General features: G+C 50.3%; 1 protein-coding gene across 1 annotated transcript in view; it reads left to right on the top strand.

Moving 5' to 3' along the window:
* Nucleotides 1-18,252, top strand: part of VPS13D (vacuolar protein sorting 13 homolog D) — a 302,704-nt gene that overhangs the window by 1,453 nt on the left and 282,999 nt on the right. Inside the window, 2 exon segments of the mRNA XM_044282181.1 lie at nt 3,223-3,364; nt 15,901-15,978. Coding sequence (XP_044138116.1) covers nt 3,268-3,364; nt 15,901-15,978 — 175 coding nt within the window. The 5' untranslated portion in view covers nt 3,223-3,267.

Here is an 18,252-nt window from a genome sequence, read left to right as displayed (position 1 = left end):
AAGGCCCCTTTCACACGGGTGAGTTTTCCGTGCGGGTGCGATGCGTGCGGTGAACGTATTGCACCCGCACTGAATCCTGACCCATTCATTTCTATGGGGCTGTGCACATGAGCGTTGATTTTCACGCATCACTTGTGCATTGAGTGAAAATCGCAGCATGCTCTATATTGTGCGATTTTTTTTTTTTTTTCACGCGACGCAGGCCCCATAGAAGTAAATGGGGTGCGTGAAAATCGCATAGCATCCGCAAGCAAGTGCGGATGCTATGCGATTTTCACGCATGGTTGCTAGGTGACAGTCTATTCACTGTATTATTTTTCCTTATAACATGGTTATAAGGGAAAATAATAGCATTCTGAATACAGAATGCATAGTATAATAGGACTGCATGCGCAGTGTCGGCATCATGTTCATTCCCTGTGCTGACATCAGCACAGGGAACGAACTACGCATGCGCCAGCTCGCGCATCGCGAGATTTCGGCGCTCCAGCTCTGTGACGTCAGCCAGCAAGGAGGAGATTCGGAGGACGCGGGGCGGTGCTGGGCTCCTTTCCGCTGGACTCATCTCCGGATACAGGACACATATGAGGTTCATTTGCATATCGATCAAAACAGTTTTTTAACACAATAAAAGCACACAGAGCTATGGGGACTGGGTATTGCAGATGTGCTAGCGGCCATCTAGCAGCCCATGTCCTTAGCTCTATGACCAAAATCCCGGTGACAGGTTCCCTTTAAACTATGCCAGCAAGGGATGCCACACGACCGGCGGCAGCAAGCGTCAGAGTTATGCAGAGGCCAGCTTCTCTACATAACTTAGGCGCATCTGCCGTCAGCAAATAATAATATTTGCTCCTCATGAGAAGCCAGGCCGGCACATTCCTCGTATACATACAGTTTTTGCCATCTTGCTTCTCACTTTTCTTTGTTATATCTTTTTCTGGGAAAACTGGGTAATAAACCAGTATGGCCACCACTACAGCTCCTGCACTGGTTGTCACCCATCTTTCTCAAGCTCTTGTATAGTAACACATTTATTCAGTAATTGCCCAAACGCCCCTGCATCTGTATATTCCATCAACTAGAGGAATCAGCCATTGCCGGCCGGTAGCCCAGGTTGATTTCATGCTCTCCTGGGTACTTGGAGCGTTGTATTGTCTTGCCTTTGACGTCTTGCAGTCTTTCCCTTTGCTCTTAAGATGAATTGTTCATTTTACAGCGCAATGTGTTTACTGCCCAGTCCACATGGTGAAGGGGGGGGGGGGGGGGTCTACAGTTCTGTACATTTGCTGTGATCCTGCTAGTTGGAGGCCAGAAGCCGATGGGACCAAGAAATCTGCTACCGGCCATTCTCAGCTGATGTAAGATTGACTGAAGTCTTCTTCCAATGGCAAGTCATAGTGACACGTCAAAAGATTGGATCAGTGGGGGTGCTGATACCTTACCGATCGGCTGAGCGATCCCTTCGGCTGGATTCAGCTCTGCTCAGCTGATCCTCGGAGACAACGCTCTGCGCCTCTACACCGCTAGCCCCATCTCTCAGCCGAGCCATTCTTCCCTTTCTTTTTAATCATAAGTTATGTCTGGAGACATAAGGATCGGGCAAGTTGGATTTCAGCTGCCTGATCCTTTTGTTCTTGGGGAGATAAACCACGGCCATCGGAGTCCCTTCCTGCCCCTCTTCTACTGAAAAGCAGGGTCAGGAGTGACCAAGAACAAGCTGTCCTCTGTTTGTGGCCAGCCTACAGGGTTTCACTGAGACCAGGAACCCATTTTCATATTTGGAGCCCAGGGTGCAGGGGTTAATAAAAGGCTTACTTATTGGGCAGAGCAGTAAATACTGTGGCACGTCCATCAGGGCCTGGAAGTGAAAGGAGCTTGGCACTGGAATTATGTATTTTTTGCAACCTATGCACCCACCCTTCACATAGGAAAGTGGTTTCCAGTCTTGGAGAACCCCTTTAAGTCTGACATTGTAATAAGCCGGTCAGCCAACAGGGTTGTAGAGGGAATGCAGGATAATTTAGTCCTCATTTCCATTTAGCCCTCACAAACTGCCTTTGGAGGCGGAGTTTAACTAAGGGCGGGGCTTCAAGGGGGTTGTCCAAAATTAGAAAACTGTTCCCGCCTTCTGCAGGTTGTGTGTGGCCTTGCAGCTCAGCCCGACTGCTGTATCAGACACACCCGTGGGACTGTTTGTGGATGAAAGCAGCCATGTCCTACTCCTGGACGACCCCTTTCACGTTCCATGTCCCTTATGGCAGACATAGCACTGAGCAGAGGCTCCTTCTGCAGCCAGACACAAGATTTATAGAAGAAGGAGGGGGAAATGGCTGCTCTGTCCTGGGACACCTGTAGAAGAATTCTTGAAGTGTTTCTAAGTTTCGGATGAAGTATGAGACAGAATAAGGCCACATTCACACGACTATGCCCGCATTGCAGACCGCAAACCACAAGTCCACAAAACACGACAGCGGCGGTGTGAACGCTGCATTGCAGTGCGGACGCATTTAGGAAGATTTATCAAAACTGGTGTAAAGGAAAACTGGCTTATCTGCCCCTAGCAACCAATCAGATTCCACCTTTCATGTTCCAAAGGAGCTCTAAAAAAATGAAAGGCCGAATCTGATTGGTTGCTTTTGATAAATCTCCCCCATTGACTTCAATGGGTTCGAGATCCGCAAGATGCGGTGAAAGATAGGACATGTCCTATCTTTTGCAACATGGAGGCACGGGCCTGGAAGCTCATGGAAATACACAAAAGCCCTCCTGTGGGCTTCCAGGTCTGTGGTTCTGTGCCGCAAAAGCATGTCTTATCTTTCGCCACATCTTGTAGATCAGTGTTTCCGAACCAGTGTGCCTCCAGCTGTTGCAAAACTACACTTCCCAGCATGCTCGCACAGCCAAAGACTGTCCAGGCATGCTGGGAGTTGTAGTTTTGCAACAGCTGGAGGCACGCTGGTTGGGAAACACTGTTGTAGATCACTAAAGCATTGAAGTCAGTGGTTCCACACAGCCAGTGCCCATGTTATGTGGATTGCGGTGCACAACATGGGCACGGCGGTACCACGGTCGTGTAAATGTGCCCTAAGAGAGGAGATCACGGGAGAAATTACTGGGAATAATTTTATGATTTAAAAAAATATATTTTTATTTTCTAGCTTTAGTTTTTGATTATAATGGGTCCTCTGAACGATACTTCTTTATTCCTTTTCTTTCTAGGTGTCTACTATGAGCACGTGATTGGAGGAACCCCCCGCCGCAGCCATGTTAGAGGGGTTGGTAGCCTGGGTGTTGAACACCTACTTGGGCAAATACGTCAACAACCTGAACACCGACCAGTTGTCTGTAGCACTGCTGAAAGGTAAGGTGCATGGTAATTAATATGGCCGCTCATGAATATTCAATACAGGCTCCACCACTTCCCTGGCCTTTCAGAATATGTAATGTAGCTGCTTCATCTACGTGCTGGCCGCTGGTTGGCCTGACGTGGCCTCATGCACTGCATGTGGCTGGAGTATATAGGAGGGGGGGGCTCCCAGTTATTAGCCGCAGGCAGTGAGCACTGCCAGGTATGAGTGGGTTCCTCTCTGGCAGACGTGACCCATCTATGTATCATGTGTCTCTCATGTCAAATTTTTTCTTAGAAAAATGCTTGATTTTTTTTTTTGGGTGATTTTTTTTATTTTTTGCCAGATGTTACATGAAAGTCTGTGGAGGGAGACACCACACTGACAAGGGGAATAGAACCATCTAGTTGGCAATTACCGTAATTTCCAGTAGGAACAATAGGGGAACAAGAAGAATAAAGTGCTCTAGACATGGGGAATGCAAGTAGTTACTAAAGCAGACATGTCAGGAGAGGCGACGTGTGTTAAATCTGGTTTAGGGGAAGCTGGGGAGGCCAAGTACGTCCACATGTTGCACATGCACCCTCATCCTCAATTTCGTTTGTGTCAGCAAAACAGCAGTATTGCTTTTAAGTAGCATGTATATTCAGTTTCTGTAATGTGGTGGTGAACAAGCACGGTATTATTTGGCACTCTACCCCTGGTGTGACTGCGGGGTATGGCACACGCTGCATGGGATCTGCCGGGTCACCTATTACCCTTTTAGCTCGTAGGGAGCGCACACAGAGGAAGCCAATGGTCTCTGCCTCAGTCACACAGTGTATTCTGTAGGTAGATCAGGCCATTAGCTCATTACTTCCTATGTGATCGGCTGATCCCCCATCTCTGTGGGGTGCAGTGGAATTAATTTTCTAGACAAGTTTTGAGGAGTGAAGATGTTCTTTACTTTTAGTTTCACAATCTGCATATTTTTATGTGTAGATTCTGCACCAAAAAACTGTTAATGCAAGTAAATAAAAGGTGTTATCCCGTGAGTAATATAAAAAAATAAAAGTAAGATGTCATATAGTTCTCTATCAGACTTTTTCTAACAAAGCTAGGACCAGCCCTGTTCTTCACATGGATCCAGAGATCTCCCTATCTTTGCTGCAATTGTTCCGTTACATTTATTTCAAGCTAGCAGCTCAGAGAGGCGTGCACTTTTTTCAGGGGGTGTATCCTTTTCAGTGCAGCTGGTTGCAGTTGAAGGATGAAACTGAGCATGCGTGTCAACCTCAGTGAGCTGGACAGAGAATTTAGAAAAAGAGCAAACAGCAGGTGGCGCTAGACAGATAGATTACATGCAATTGCAGAAATATTCAGATCCAGTTGCGGGTATTCCGGTTGTTTGAGGTTATCACCTATCCACAGGATAGGGGATAACTATTGGATCGGTGGGGGTCCTACCGCTGGGACCCCCATGATCACGAGAGCACTATTAAACTGGCTAATGTCAGCCAGTTTAATAGTGAAAATTCTAGTGACAGAAACTCTTTGTCTTTCCTTTCCCTTTTGTATTTTGTTTGGGTTCTGTGTGTTGCATTTCTCGTGCTTTTTTCCATTGGGGGACACAGACCATGGGTATAGCTTAGAGGTATTAGTAGGAGGGACACTATGCAAATGAAAGAGCTCCTCCTCCTCGGGCTATACCCCCAGACTCCACCAGGAGGAACTCAGTCTTTGCTTAGTGTCTGGTGAAGGAGGTTGACACTCTCTGATTCTACTCCTTTTTGTTATTTTTATTCTAGATGGGGACACAGGTCGGCATGGCGCCTTCCTGGTCCCCCGTGGAGTGCCCGCCGCCGTCTTTGGGACGTTGCCTGGCTGCCTCCATTTACCCCCAAGAAGATAAGTGGATCCGGGCTCGACCTGTTAGCTCCGGCATCCCACCAGCTGCTGGGACGCCTGCTGCCTACCCTCCTCCAGAGCACTGTTCTCCTGGATTGGAGTCAGAAGTCTGAAGAGGCGCATCCCTGCTGGTCTGGACATCGAGGGAGCATGCTGAGCAGATAAGTGTTGCCCAATCCCTCCCCCTCCCTCTGTGTCTATTTGTCTGTGGCTACCTGGGTGAACTTGAAGAAGGATCCTGATGGGGCACTTTCTTCATTTTGGCACTGGAGTACTGGCATCTCTTCCCCCTTAAACTGTGGGCTTCAGCGCTTCTCTCGTCGGGCCTTGGCTGCTGCGCTCCCTCAGCGCCCGCCGGCAGGCCGCTCCTCCACGTGGTGTTTGTTTAAATCACGCGCGCGCTTATTTCCGCGCGCGTGCGCTTATTTTCGCGCATATTTTCGCGCGTGCGCTTATTTTCGCGCTTATTTTCGCGCGAGCGCTTATTTTCGCGCATATTTTCGCACGCGCGCATATTTTCGCGCGCGCGCTTATTTTTCGCGCGCTTTTTTCGTGCCATAATGACGCGTTCGGGGAGGCGGAGCCTCGGCATGCCGCTCTGACTCTCCTTACACCGGAGACTCTGTTTGCTCATGGCCGTGCAGCTCCTCATCACTCTACTCCGTTTTGTGCCAGGCAAGCTGGTAGCTCAGTGGTACTGCTGCTGCTGCTGCCCCATGTCCAGGCTTTCTGAGTTCAAAGCCCCTTTCAGCCTTCAAAAATTGTTTATATTATTCTAGATGGGGACACAGGTCGGCATGGCGCCTTCCTGGTCCCCCATGGAATGCCCGCTGCCGTCCTTGGACGCTGCCTGGCTGCCTCCATTGCCCCCCAAAGAAGACAAGTGGATCCGGGCTCGACCTGCAGCTCCGGTATCCCACCAGCTACTGGGTCTCCTGCTGCCACCCTCCACCAGAACACTGCACTCCTGGACAAGGAGTCAGAAGCCTGATGAGGTGCATCCCTGCTGGTCCTGGAGTCGAGGGAGAAGTTCTGCAGGAGAAGTTCTGCAGGAGCAGATAAGTATTACCTGCATCCCTGCCTTACCCCCCTCCTCCACCCCTCCTCCACGTCCCTGGGGGCCTGCGGTCCCCGCTTGGGCATCTGCCATGTCCAGCGCGGCCGCTAAATTGGTCTTAGTCGCCAAGGCAACCATGTCCTTTAATCCTGTGGCGCTAACGACTCCATCTCTCTCAGTGGTCCCCACAGTGGGTGACTGACTACGAAGAGGCAGCGTGAGCGGCAGCATCACACCTCGGATGTCTCCGTCTCTCCACCCCCCTCACCTCGCCGGTGGCGCTTGCGGACTGCTCTTCCCCCTCCCTAGGGAGAGTAATCCGAAGGAGAATTATCCGGCTCGGACGAGCCAGGTCCTTTTTGGACTATAGGGCATTTTCAAATCCTGTGACGCCAACCACCTCTCTAAGTGGTTTTCCACAGAAGACGCCCGACTACTAACAGGGAGCGTGAGCAGCAGCATCCCTCCTCGGATGGCTCTGGCTCCCCCCCCCCCCCCCCCCCTCGTCTAGAGGCGCGTTCGGGCGACTCTCCCCTCCCTTAGGGAGCGCAAGTCTGAAGGAGAATTTCCGGCTCTGATTAGGTCATGGAGCGGGACCCCTCGCCTAAGCTCTCCACCAGGGTGGCTGACTTAGTGGTGACTGTCCGAGACACCTTTATTCTCCAAGGGGATTCTCCTCCTTCCACTGGTCAGGAGTTCCCCCTTTTTCCGTCCAGGCAGTCGGAGACTACCATGTTCCCGGTCCATGAGGGATTTTTCCGCGGTCATGTCCAGGGCCTGGGGTGGTCTTAATAAGGTTCTCGACCACCCAGCGCATGAATATACTTTCCTTTCCCTGCTGACGGCGAGGAGAGGTGTCTCCTCCCCCTAAGGTGGATCCTCCGGTGGCCGGATTAGCCAATTATGTGGCCCTTCCTGTCTTAGTCAGTTCCTCTTTCCAGGATGCTGTAGACAGACGCATAGACTCTCTTCCAGGTCCTTTTTTCGCTGGCAGCGCGTCCCTGTGACCTACCTTTCACTCAGCAGGGGTAGCCAGTGCTCTCTCGGTGTGGTTACAACACCACCACCAGGAACTGGCGGTACGAGATGCGGCTACTAACACACTGGAGTTGGTTCTCCAGATGTCTCAGGCTTCTAAGATTCTTTGCGAAGCTTCTAGGGACATTGTTTCCCTCTTTGCCCGCAGGTTGGCCATCTCTGTCACTCAGCGCGAAGAGATTTGATTGAAGGTGTGGGATGCTGACGCCTCCACCAAGCGTTCCCTTGCTAATCTCCCCTTTGGGGTTTCCAGACCTTATGGGGATCAGCTGGACGAGTTCATCTCTGCATGCCTTTTGCCGTTTCTCATCTGGTAGGCCGTCGCCTGCTTCCTCCGCCGGGGGTCTCAGGTCGCCCGCAAAGAGCCCTTCCTTTGCACCAGCCTTCCCGGCACTAGAGGGCCCAGTCAGCCCGCCCTGCTGCTCCTAGGCCTATCACATGTCCCGATTGCGGAATCCCACCATCGATTCCTGCGCTTCGCCATTATGGGTCGACACTGTCAGTTTGTCGCCCTTCCTTCGGGTTGGCGACCACCCCGCGGGTCCTTGCCACGGTCCTGGACCGCTCATGGCGCTTCTTCGTACCAGGGGCATTCCTTTGCTGCCCTATCGGGACGATATCCGGATAGAGGCCCCCCTCTCTACCGCAGACCACGGACAGCGTCCGGATCACTGTTCAGACCCTGGAACGGTTCGGCTGGCTGGTAACTTTCCCAAACTCCTGCCTCTTCCCGTCCCAGAGGCTCTCCTTCCGGAGGGTGATTTTGGACACCTCGGCTGCCTAAGTATTCTACCAGCCTTCAAGTCCTCCCAGGTCCAGGGGGCAGTGTCGCATCTGCTGCGCTCCCCGTGCCTCTCCATTCGGGAATACTTGCAGGTCCTGGGTCTTATGGTAGCCTCTTTCGAGGCCTTCCATATGCCCAGTTTCACACTCGCCTGGCGCAACAGGAGATCCTTTACCTTTCAGCGGGTTCGGGCAGCTCTCCCTTGGTGGCTGTTCCCAAAGAACCTGAGGTCGGGGAGTTCCTTTCTCGCATTCTCCTGGACGATCGCCGCCACCGATGCCAGCATCCTGGGTTGGGGGGGGGCGTTTTCCAGTCTCGCACGGTTCAAGGAATTTGGTCGGCGGCAGAGTCTCGCCTTCCAATCAACTTTCTGGAACTGAGGGCGATTTTTTCCGCTCTCTCTCTCCTATTGGACCTCTCTCCTTGCGGGCCTCCCAGTGCGGGTTCAAACGGGCAATGCCGCGGCCGTGGCCTATATCAACCATCAGGGCGGGACCCGCAGCCGGATGGTGATGCAGGAGGTGAAGAGAATTCTGACGTGGGCGGAGACGCACGTTCCGGTGTTGTCAGCAGTTTGCATTCCAGGAGTGGACAACTGGACAGCGGACTTTCTAAGCCACAACACGGTGGATCCAAGCGGGTGGTCTCTGCATCCAGAAGGGTTCGAGGAAATCTGCCACAGATGGGACCGTCCGGATGTGGACTTAATGGCGTCCGGGTTCAACAACAAGATCCCAGTGGTCCTGGCTCGCGCCCGAGATCCGGAGGCGTACGGATGGATGCGCAGGTGTCTCCGTGGCAGGACTTCAGCCTCCTCTGTTTTCCTCTCCTACCAAAGGGTCTACGCCAGTTCGAGGCGGAAGGGACTCCGACCGTTCTCATCACCCCAGAGTGGCCTCGCCGCGCGTGGTTTTTTCGGACGTGGCTCGGTTGCTGGCGGACGCCCCATGGCCTCTTCCCGACGGACAGGACCTACTGTCTCGGGGCCCGTTCTTCCACTGGAATTTGCGGTCTCTTCGTTTACCGGCATGACTGTTGAAACCGCCATCCTGATAAAGATGGGGTTCTCGGATTCAGTGGTTAGGACCATGATCAGTCCGGGGAAGTCTTCTTCCTCCCGGATTTACTATCGTACCTGGATGGCCTTCCTATCCTTTTTTGAGGGTTCGGGGTTCCCTCCCCTTCGGTTTTCCATCTTGATGGTACTGTCTTTTCTTCAGTCTGGGCTTGTGCAGGGACTGTCGCTTAGTTCCCTGTAAGGTCAGGTTTCGGCGCGGGCCGTCAGAGGTCCCTTGCTCTTAAGGGTCCGGTGGTGACCTTTCTTCGGCGGTGGCGCATTCGGTTCCCCGTATGTTCCCCCTTTGTCTCCTTGGGATCTCAATTTGGTTCTGCGCGCTCTGCAGCGGCCCCCTTCGAGCCTTTGAGGAGGGTCTCTCTGACTGTTCTCATCTGGACTTCCTTGTGACCATAGCTTCTGATACAGCTACATAGCGTAGTGATTAAAGTTCTGGGCTATTATGCAGTGGCTGTGAGTTCACGTCCCATCACAAGCTTTTAAGTCAGACTGGTGTCGGAGCTGGCCGCTCTTTCCTGTCAGGAGCCTTTCTGGTTTTCCACCAGGATTAAGTTGTGCTCCGTCCGGTCCCCTTCTTTTTGCCCAGGGTGGTCTCTCCCTTCCGCCTTGATGAGGATCTTGTCCTGCCTTCCTTTTGTCCTTCTCCGGCTAACCCCAAGGAATGCACTCTGCATTCCCTGGATGTTGTACGGGTCCTGGAGGTGTGTCTCGCGGCTACTGCTTCCGTCCGCCGTTCTTGGCGCTCTGGATCTGCTTGGCTATTTCCGCGGCTTGTCACGCTTGTGGTGGAGTTCCCCCGGCTAGAATTGCCGTTCTCTCCATTGGGGCGGAGGGGGCTTCCTGGGCAAGACGCAGTCGTGCCTCTGCGTCTCAGCTGTGTACGGCGGCCACCTGGTCGTCCTTGCATACCTTTGCAAATTTTTGTCGGTTGCATTCACTGGCTTCGGCTGATGCGGCTTTGGCCGCAGGGTTTTGCAGGCTGTGGTTCCTGTTTGACCGTTGGGGCGTTCCTCCTGGCGGTGCTGGTATTTTTTCCCACCCCATGGACTGCTTTTGGACGTCCCATGGTCTGTGTCCCCCAATGGAAAAAAGCACGAGAAAAGGAGATTTTTGTGAAACTCACCTGTAAAATCTTTTTCTCGTCTTTTCCATTGGGGGACACAGCTCCCACCCATTATTCCTGTTGCAGGAGGGGTCTTTAGTTCAGTTTTTCTGTTTCTGGTTGGACCTTATGGCTTGGTCCGATGGTTTCCATGATTTTTTCTTGCTCCTTCTCCTACTGCTTGTGCAACGCCTGAGTTCCTCCTGGTGGAGTCTGGGGGTATAGCCCGAGGAGGAGGAGCTCTTTCATTTGCATAGTGTCCCTCCTACTAATACATCTAAGCTATACCCATGGTCTGTGTCCCCCAATGGAAAAGACGAGAAAAAGATTTTACAGGTGAGTTTCACAAAAATCTCCTTTTTCCTATTGTATTAGGCCTGAAGGAGACTCCTGTTCGTTCTTCCTTTTGGAGGAACGGGTAGGGTCCTGTAGGGCTAGATAGGACTCTAGGTATTCCTGGTGATGAACACACCTACCTTTGGGGTCTCTTCATACTGGTAGTCAGTCAGGATTATGGTTAGGGTTTTACTAGGAGGTGTCCATCTTACTTCCCTCGTTCTCGGGCCTGATTCCCTGTTCCCCCCTTCCCTCTTGCTTGGTGTAGTGTTTCCCTCCCACACCGAAGCGTGACATTATAAACCGCCAAAACCATCATTTTTGTTTGTGTGCAGCCATGGATCCTATTGCTGCACTGGCAGGTCAGCTGCAAGGACTGTCTTTGGAGGTAGCTGACCTCCGCACGACCGTCTCGTAGATGCAGAGACCACAGGCTGTTGGTAGTGGTGGTTACCAGGCCTGTCTTGAACCTAAAGTTTCCCTCCCGGACAGATTCTCTGGGGGACGTGATCATTTCATTTTGTTTAGGGAGGCGTGCAGATTGTATTTTAGGCTACGTCCACACTCATCTGGGGATGAGAAACAGCTAGTCGGTGTGGTTATTTCGATGCTTAAGGGGGATGCGCAGTCATGGGATTTTTCTCTGCCAACCGGATCGCAGTCTCTCCAGTCGGTAGATGAATTTTTCGAAGCTTTGGGTCTTATCTATGATGATCCGGACCGGACCTCTCTAGCCAAAACCAAGCTGCGCGGCCTTCGTCAGGGAGAGCGTTCCGCTGAGATTTATTGCTCTGAGTTTAGGAGGTGGGCTACAGATATGGAGTGGAACGTTCCTGCCCTCCGTAACCAGTTTTCTCAAGGGTTATCAGAGCAGCTGAAGGATGCCTTGGCCTTTTTATGAAACCCCAGTGTCTCTGGAGGCTGCTATGTCTCTGGCTATACGCATGGATAAACGCCTGAGAGAGAGATCTAGGGACCCCCACTCTCAGGACGTACTATCACATGATGTATCGTCCTCCTCTGATACTTTGGGTGAAGCTACTCCTGGGTTTATGTCTGGGGACGAACCCATGCAATTAGGAGGAGCTACTCCTGGATCTTCTTTTAAGCATACTGGTAATAGGAAGGGAGTGTGTTTTTTTTTCTGCGGATAAAAGGGACATTTTATCAGAGTATGCCCATGCATTCAATGGCAAAAAGAAAATAGAGGGACATTTAATTCCCATCTGAGAGAAGAGTCAGAAAATGTGCATTTGTCTTCTACTGGTAGTACCCGATTTATCCTGGCTGCTGAGGTGGCGCTAGAGTCAAAAACGGTGGGGATTGAGGTATTTATTGACAGCGGGGCCGGGGTGAACCTGATTGATGCTCAGTTTGTCCATATGCACGGGTTATCACTGAGTGTATTAGAAAAAAACATATCTGTTTTTGTTGTTGATTCTGCACCTCTAGCTCAGAAGTGTTTAACTCAAGTGGTGCATAATATCGGATTAAGTATAGAGCTGAGGACATGGGTTGTTAGATGGCTGCTAGCACATCCGCAATACCCAGTCCCCATAGCTCTGTGTGCTTTTATTGTTGAATAAAAACGATTTGATACATATGCAAATTAACCTGAGATGAGTCCTGTACGAGAGATGAGTCAGGGACAGGACTCATCTCAGGTTAATTTGCATATGTATAAAATCTTTTTTTTCCCCACAATAAAAGCACACAGAGCTATGGGGACTGGGTATTGCAGATGTGCTAGCGGCCATCTAGCAACCCATGTCCTCAGCTCTATACACAAAATTCCGGTGACAGGTTCCCTTTAAGGAATGCTTCTCGTCTGCCCCCATATTGGTGCAGCCGGTTGTGTCACAATCTTTCATTGTGGGAGTGGACGCTTCCGAGGTGGGGGTAGGAGCATTTTTATCGTAGGGCCCGTCACCTGGTAAATGGCGTCCATGTGCCTTTTTCTCTAAAACAAAACTCTTCAGCAGAGAGAAATTATCATGTGGGTAACAGAGAGTTACTGGCCATTAAGTTGGCTTTTGAGGAATGGCGTCATTGGTTGGAGGGGGCGATTCATCCGATCACGGTGTTCACAGATCACAAAAACCTGGCTTACCTGGAGTCGACTAAATGACTGAATCCGAGGCAGGCCAGATGGTCTTTGTTTTTCACCAGATTCAATTTCATTGTCACCTATCGTCCTGGGGTTAAGAACACCAAGGCAGATGCCTTGTCACATAGTTTTCCTGGAGGTGGTGATTTTGAAAATCCGAGTCCTATACTGTCTGAAGCGGTGGTGATATCTGCTCTTTACCCTGACCTAGAGGTGAAGGTGTTAGAGGCCCAGGGAGACGCACCAGATTCTTGTCCTTCTGGGAAACTGTTTGTGCCATCGGAATTGCGTCACAAGGTGTTTGAGTAGATCCACTGCCGACCTCATCTCTCGTAGGTTCTGGTGGCCGGGGTTGAGTAAGTGTGTTGAGGACTATGTGTCAGCCTGTAGTACCTGTGCTAAGGTGACACATACTCGGCCTTCTGGATCTCTACTTCCGTTGCCCATCCTGTCCAGACCATGGACTTCAGGAAAGACTGGTGGTAGTTGATCGCTTTAGTAAAATGGTGCACTTTATAGCGTTGCTGGGCCTACCTAATGCTAAATCACTTGCACAAGTGTTTGTTGACAACATTGTAAAACTCCATGGCATTCCCTCTGATGTGGTCTCTGATTGTGGGACTCAGTTTGTTTCCAGATTCTGGAATGCGTTCTGTACTCGACTAGGGGTATAACTGTCTTTTTCTTCGGCTTTTCATCCTCAGTCGAACGGACAGACGGAACGCACTAATCAAAGTCTGGAGACTTACTTGAGATGTTTTGTCCCTGAGAACCAGGAGGAGTGGTCTTAGTTTTTGTCTTTGGCAGAGTTTGCCATAAACAATCATAGACAGGAGTCCACTGGTAAGTCAACGTTTTTTGGGGCATATGGGTTTCACCCGCAGTTTGGCACATTTTCTGGTTCTGATACTTCTGGTATCCCTGAGGAGGAAAGTTTTTAGTCATCATTGTCATCTATATGGCGGAAAATTAAAAATAACTTGATGAATATGGGCAACAAGTACAAGATAATTGACTCAAGTTCTCTGTAGATCTCTTCAGTATCTTGTTCACTGGAAGGGTTATGGACCAGAGGAAAGGATGTGGGTACCGGCATCTGACGTGAATGCCAGTTGTTTGGTGAAATCTTTTCACAGGTCTTACCTGGATAAGGTCGGTCCTGGGTGTCCGGAGGTCATCCGTAGAAGGGGGGGTACTGTCACAGATGTTCCCGCGACAGGTGGCAGGAGATCGGCGAGACTGGCAACACGTGGTTTGATCTGACAGGTTTTCCTTGTGGATCAATAGGCGTCTGTGTTGTTTCTGGTAATGGCCACACCCCTTGCCTCAGGTGTTGCTAATGTGGTCATTTAACCTTCCTTATTTATTGTTGCTTCTCCCATAATGCTGTGCGGTTTATAGCTTCAGTTTCAGTTGTGGATTGCTGGTGTGTGGATCTCGGGAGAGTTCCTGGTGCTTCCATAGCCCCTTTAAAGTTAAGTTTTTCCTTTTCCCTTTTGTATTTTGTTTGAGTTCTCTGTGTTGCATTTACTTATTGTTGTATTAGGTCTGAAGGAGACTCCTGTTTGCCCTTCCTTTTTGGAGGTACAGGTAGTCTCATCCCTGCCATTAGAACCAGGGTCCTATAAGACTCAAGGTATTTCTGTGTATGAACACGCCTACCTCTGGGGTCTGTTCATACTGGTAGTCAGTCAGGATTGTGGTTAGGGTTTTACTAGGAGGTGTCCATCTTCCTTTCCTAGTTCTCAGACCTGATTCCCTGTTTCCCCCTTCCCTTTTATGCTCGGTATGGTGTTTCCCTCCCACACTGAAGCATGACACACCCCCTTGCTCGGTCAGTGACATCACGTCACATGGCCTAGGCACAACTCAGCCGGGTCTGAGCTGACATAGCAAGCGCAACCACTATACAATGGAAGGTGCTGTGATTGGTAAGCTGTGAGGAGGCCATGGCACCGGCCTTTCAAACAGCTGTTTTTTTTGGGGGGGGGGGGGGGATTGGTGCTGCGAGTCTGACCCCCACCAATCACATATTGATGACCTATTCTGAGGAATACCTCTTTAAAGTAACAAAAAAGAAAACATTACTTACCTCCTTCCACCTTTGTTTACAAGCGGCCAGTATGTGATTGCTGCAGTCAGTCAGAGGCCCCGGTGTTTACACATATCCAGGCGAATGAATAAGTCAGTAAACCCATTTAAATGAGGATTCCAAGCTTTTAATTGATAGTCTGTCCATATCCTGTACATGACCCCAAAGGGCCCTGAATATCAGAAGAACAAAGGGGATGAGGCACTCACTGGCTTCCTTGGTTATCCAGGCACAGTGACCCCCTTATGAGTGTGGCCTTGTTTGGTATTGCAGCCCAGCACCGCTCTTGGCTGCCCTGCAAATCTCGCAGCCCATTTTTTTTTTTTTTGCTATTCATGCGGGCTGGACTAATCGTACATTGACGTCGGCGTAACGTCCATGGAGACAGACTGTGTGATAGCTACAGGGCCTGGAGGGAAGGGGGTATTGCTAAATTCCTTCTGTTCCAGACAGTAGGGGGAGCTCAGTGCAAAGAGATTTTTACAGCTTCCATTCAGTCAATGGAACTGTATAAATTGTTATGCACTGAGCTCCACCTAGTGGTGGCATCTGCCAGATAGTTTTATAATACTGTGACAGAAGTCACAGACTTATAAATGTTGGTGTTGTGGTGTACATGCATTGAGGAATATGGTGGTGAGAACGAGCCATGGTGGTTATGAAGCACCTGTTCCACTTTTTCTGAAATAGAAGCTGGATAAGCTGGCTGCAAAATTGTGCTGTCATTGGCTGTCGTGTGTGGACGTGGCGTGGTCGTGGCTTGACCGGACGGTCTGGCCTAATTCCCTTCAGTCCACCACCGCAGCTCAATAATAAAAGGATATGGGGAAATCACTGCCGTAGAAACCTGCCTGTCGCCTATTGAATTAGCAGTGTATGAGTCATCTATCAGACAGGCCTGCACTATATGCGGTATGTGCGGATTCCGGATGGATCACATTTCGGGTTTAACCCTTCCTGGTCCTGAGACTGTTGCATACGAAGAGGGATCTGTTACATAAGAAGAGGGTGTGGTAATAACGCAGAGACATTTTTAGATCTGTTACATAACCCTTCTATCAATGTGTTACAGGTGCGGTGGAACTGGAGAACCTGCCATTAAAAAAAGATGCCTTGAAAGAACTGGAATTACCGTTTGAAGTAAAAGCAGGTATTGTATGAAATGTGAAAGATGTGGAGCTTATGAGACAAGACCTGGAGGGACTAATAATCCCAGTCATTATGGGGCTCCAGATCAGATTGCTTTCCATCAGGTTCATATTCTAGTTTCTGAATTGTCGCTCTACATTGATGGAAAATTCCAAATTTCTTTCTGTGCTCAAAGCCTATTAGTGTCTGATTGGTGGGGGTCTGACTACTGGTATCCTCATCTGAATGTCGAGCATGTGCGCTTCCATGCCATCCAAACTCTATGGGTCTGCCATAGATAGCTGTGCGCTATTTTTGACAGCCCCACAGAGTTTCAGTATAACGGCAGTGCTGACTGCCAGAGGATGCACCTAATTTCAAAGACTGGCGTGACAGTCTATCAGGTTGGTCGGGGTCCAATCACTGAGACCCCCATTAGTGTTGAGTGAAGTGAGCTTTGGATCATAGCTCTGAAGTCGCTTTATTCAAAACTTTGTTTGACTATTGTACGGAGATTTGTCTCCATACAGCATTTAAATGTATGGGTTCTGCCGAGGCGAAGTGAGTTATTATTAAGTCTTGGTTGATTTTTAAACTTTAAAACCATTTTAAAACATGGATCCAAAGTCGGCTTCGGTACAGAGGTACCAGTCGGTACCGAAGCTGACTTCAGATCCATGTTTTAAAATGGTTTTAAAGTTTAAAAATTGATGGCCGAAGTGAGACTTCGATGATAACTCACTTCGCCTCAGCCCATACGTTTTAATGCTGTACGGAGACGGGTCGATTTGCTCAACACTAACCCCCACTGATCACAACAACGAGGGCCCTGTACCTTGTGGAGCCCCCATGAAATGGATGGGGCGACTGGTCTAAAAAGTGTGCCTACGCTCCATTCATTTCCATGGGAGCACCAGAGATAGCCGAGCACACCAGTTGCACAGTTACTTCATTTTTCATTTTGTACGCATGCAGAGAATAAAGCAGTTCTTCACTGTGGAGTATGTAGCCTTTAAAGGAACATTCTTGCCAAAATCTATACATTGTGTTATGCCTTGTGTGTGTGATACAAGCCCCACACTTAGTCTGTATTAACCTCTTCCCTACCAGCGCCGTAATAGTGCAGCGCTGAGGGAAGTAACTTGCCGCCCAGTGGCGTACTGCTACAGCGCGCTGATCGGGCAGGTGCAGGAGCTGCGCCTGCACGATTAGCAGCAGGGGCCCGACTGTTCCTGACAGCCGTGCCCATGTTGTATGCACCGGCATCCATGAAAACACAGATGGTGGCGCATTAACCCTAGCTGTGCCACGGTCAGCGCTGACCGCGGGGTGTGTGGAGGCACAAAGCTCCCTCCCTGTCCCCATCGGGTCCCCGCAATGCGGTGACTGGGACCCGATGGCTCGGAAGGCAGTCCAATGCCTTCCAAAGTCTGTGAGATCCAGCCCCCCTCTCACAGGCAAGCAGGCTGTAAGTGTATTACACTGTGTTATACACTTAAAGGGAACCTGTCACCGGGATTTTGTACATAGAGCTGAGGACATGGGTTGCTAGATGGCCGCTAGCACATCCGCAATACCCAGTCCCCATAGCTCTTTGTGCTTTTATTGTTTAAAAAAAACGATTTGATCCATATGCAAATTAACCTGAGATGAGTCAGGGACAGGACTCATCTCAAGGTAATTTGCATATGTATCTAATCGTTTTTTTTTTACACAATAAAAGCACACAGAGCTATGGGGACTGGGTATTGCGGATGTGCTAGCGGCCATCTAGCAACCCATGTCCTCAGCTCTATGCACAAAATCCCAGTGACAGGTTCCCTTTAACCCCTTAAGGACATAGGGCGTACCGGTACGCCCTATTTCCCGAGTCCTTAAGGACCAAGGGCGTACCGGTACGTCCTAACTTAAAATCTTAATTCCGGCGCCGCTGGGGTTAATCGGAACGGGATTTCGGCTGAAATCATTCAGCCGGCATCCCGTAACAACGCAGGGGGGGGTCATTTGACCCCCCCGTATCGGCGATCGCAGAAAACCGCAGGTCAATTCAGGGGATCAGAAACTTCAGAGTGCCCGAAATCAATATTGTTAACCCCCCCCTGCACCCCTGCACGATTTGATGGCGGCGGGTGGTGCAGGGGGGGTGTCGCATGCAGTGGGGGCGTTGCGGGAGGCGGGCGGTGCGGCAGGCGGGATCGCGATCCCCCGCCCGCCTCCCATTGCATAATCGTTGGTGTACAGTGGGTATACCAGGGTGCCAGCACATTGCTGGCACCCTGGTATAAACGGCTGACAT

The sequence above is a fragment of the Bufo gargarizans genome, chromosome 2 (assembly GCF_014858855.1).
Source record: "Bufo gargarizans isolate SCDJY-AF-19 chromosome 2, ASM1485885v1, whole genome shotgun sequence".
NCBI lineage: Eukaryota > Metazoa > Chordata > Amphibia > Anura > Bufonidae > Bufo > Bufo gargarizans.
This window is presented reverse-complemented; position numbering and strand designations above follow the sequence as displayed.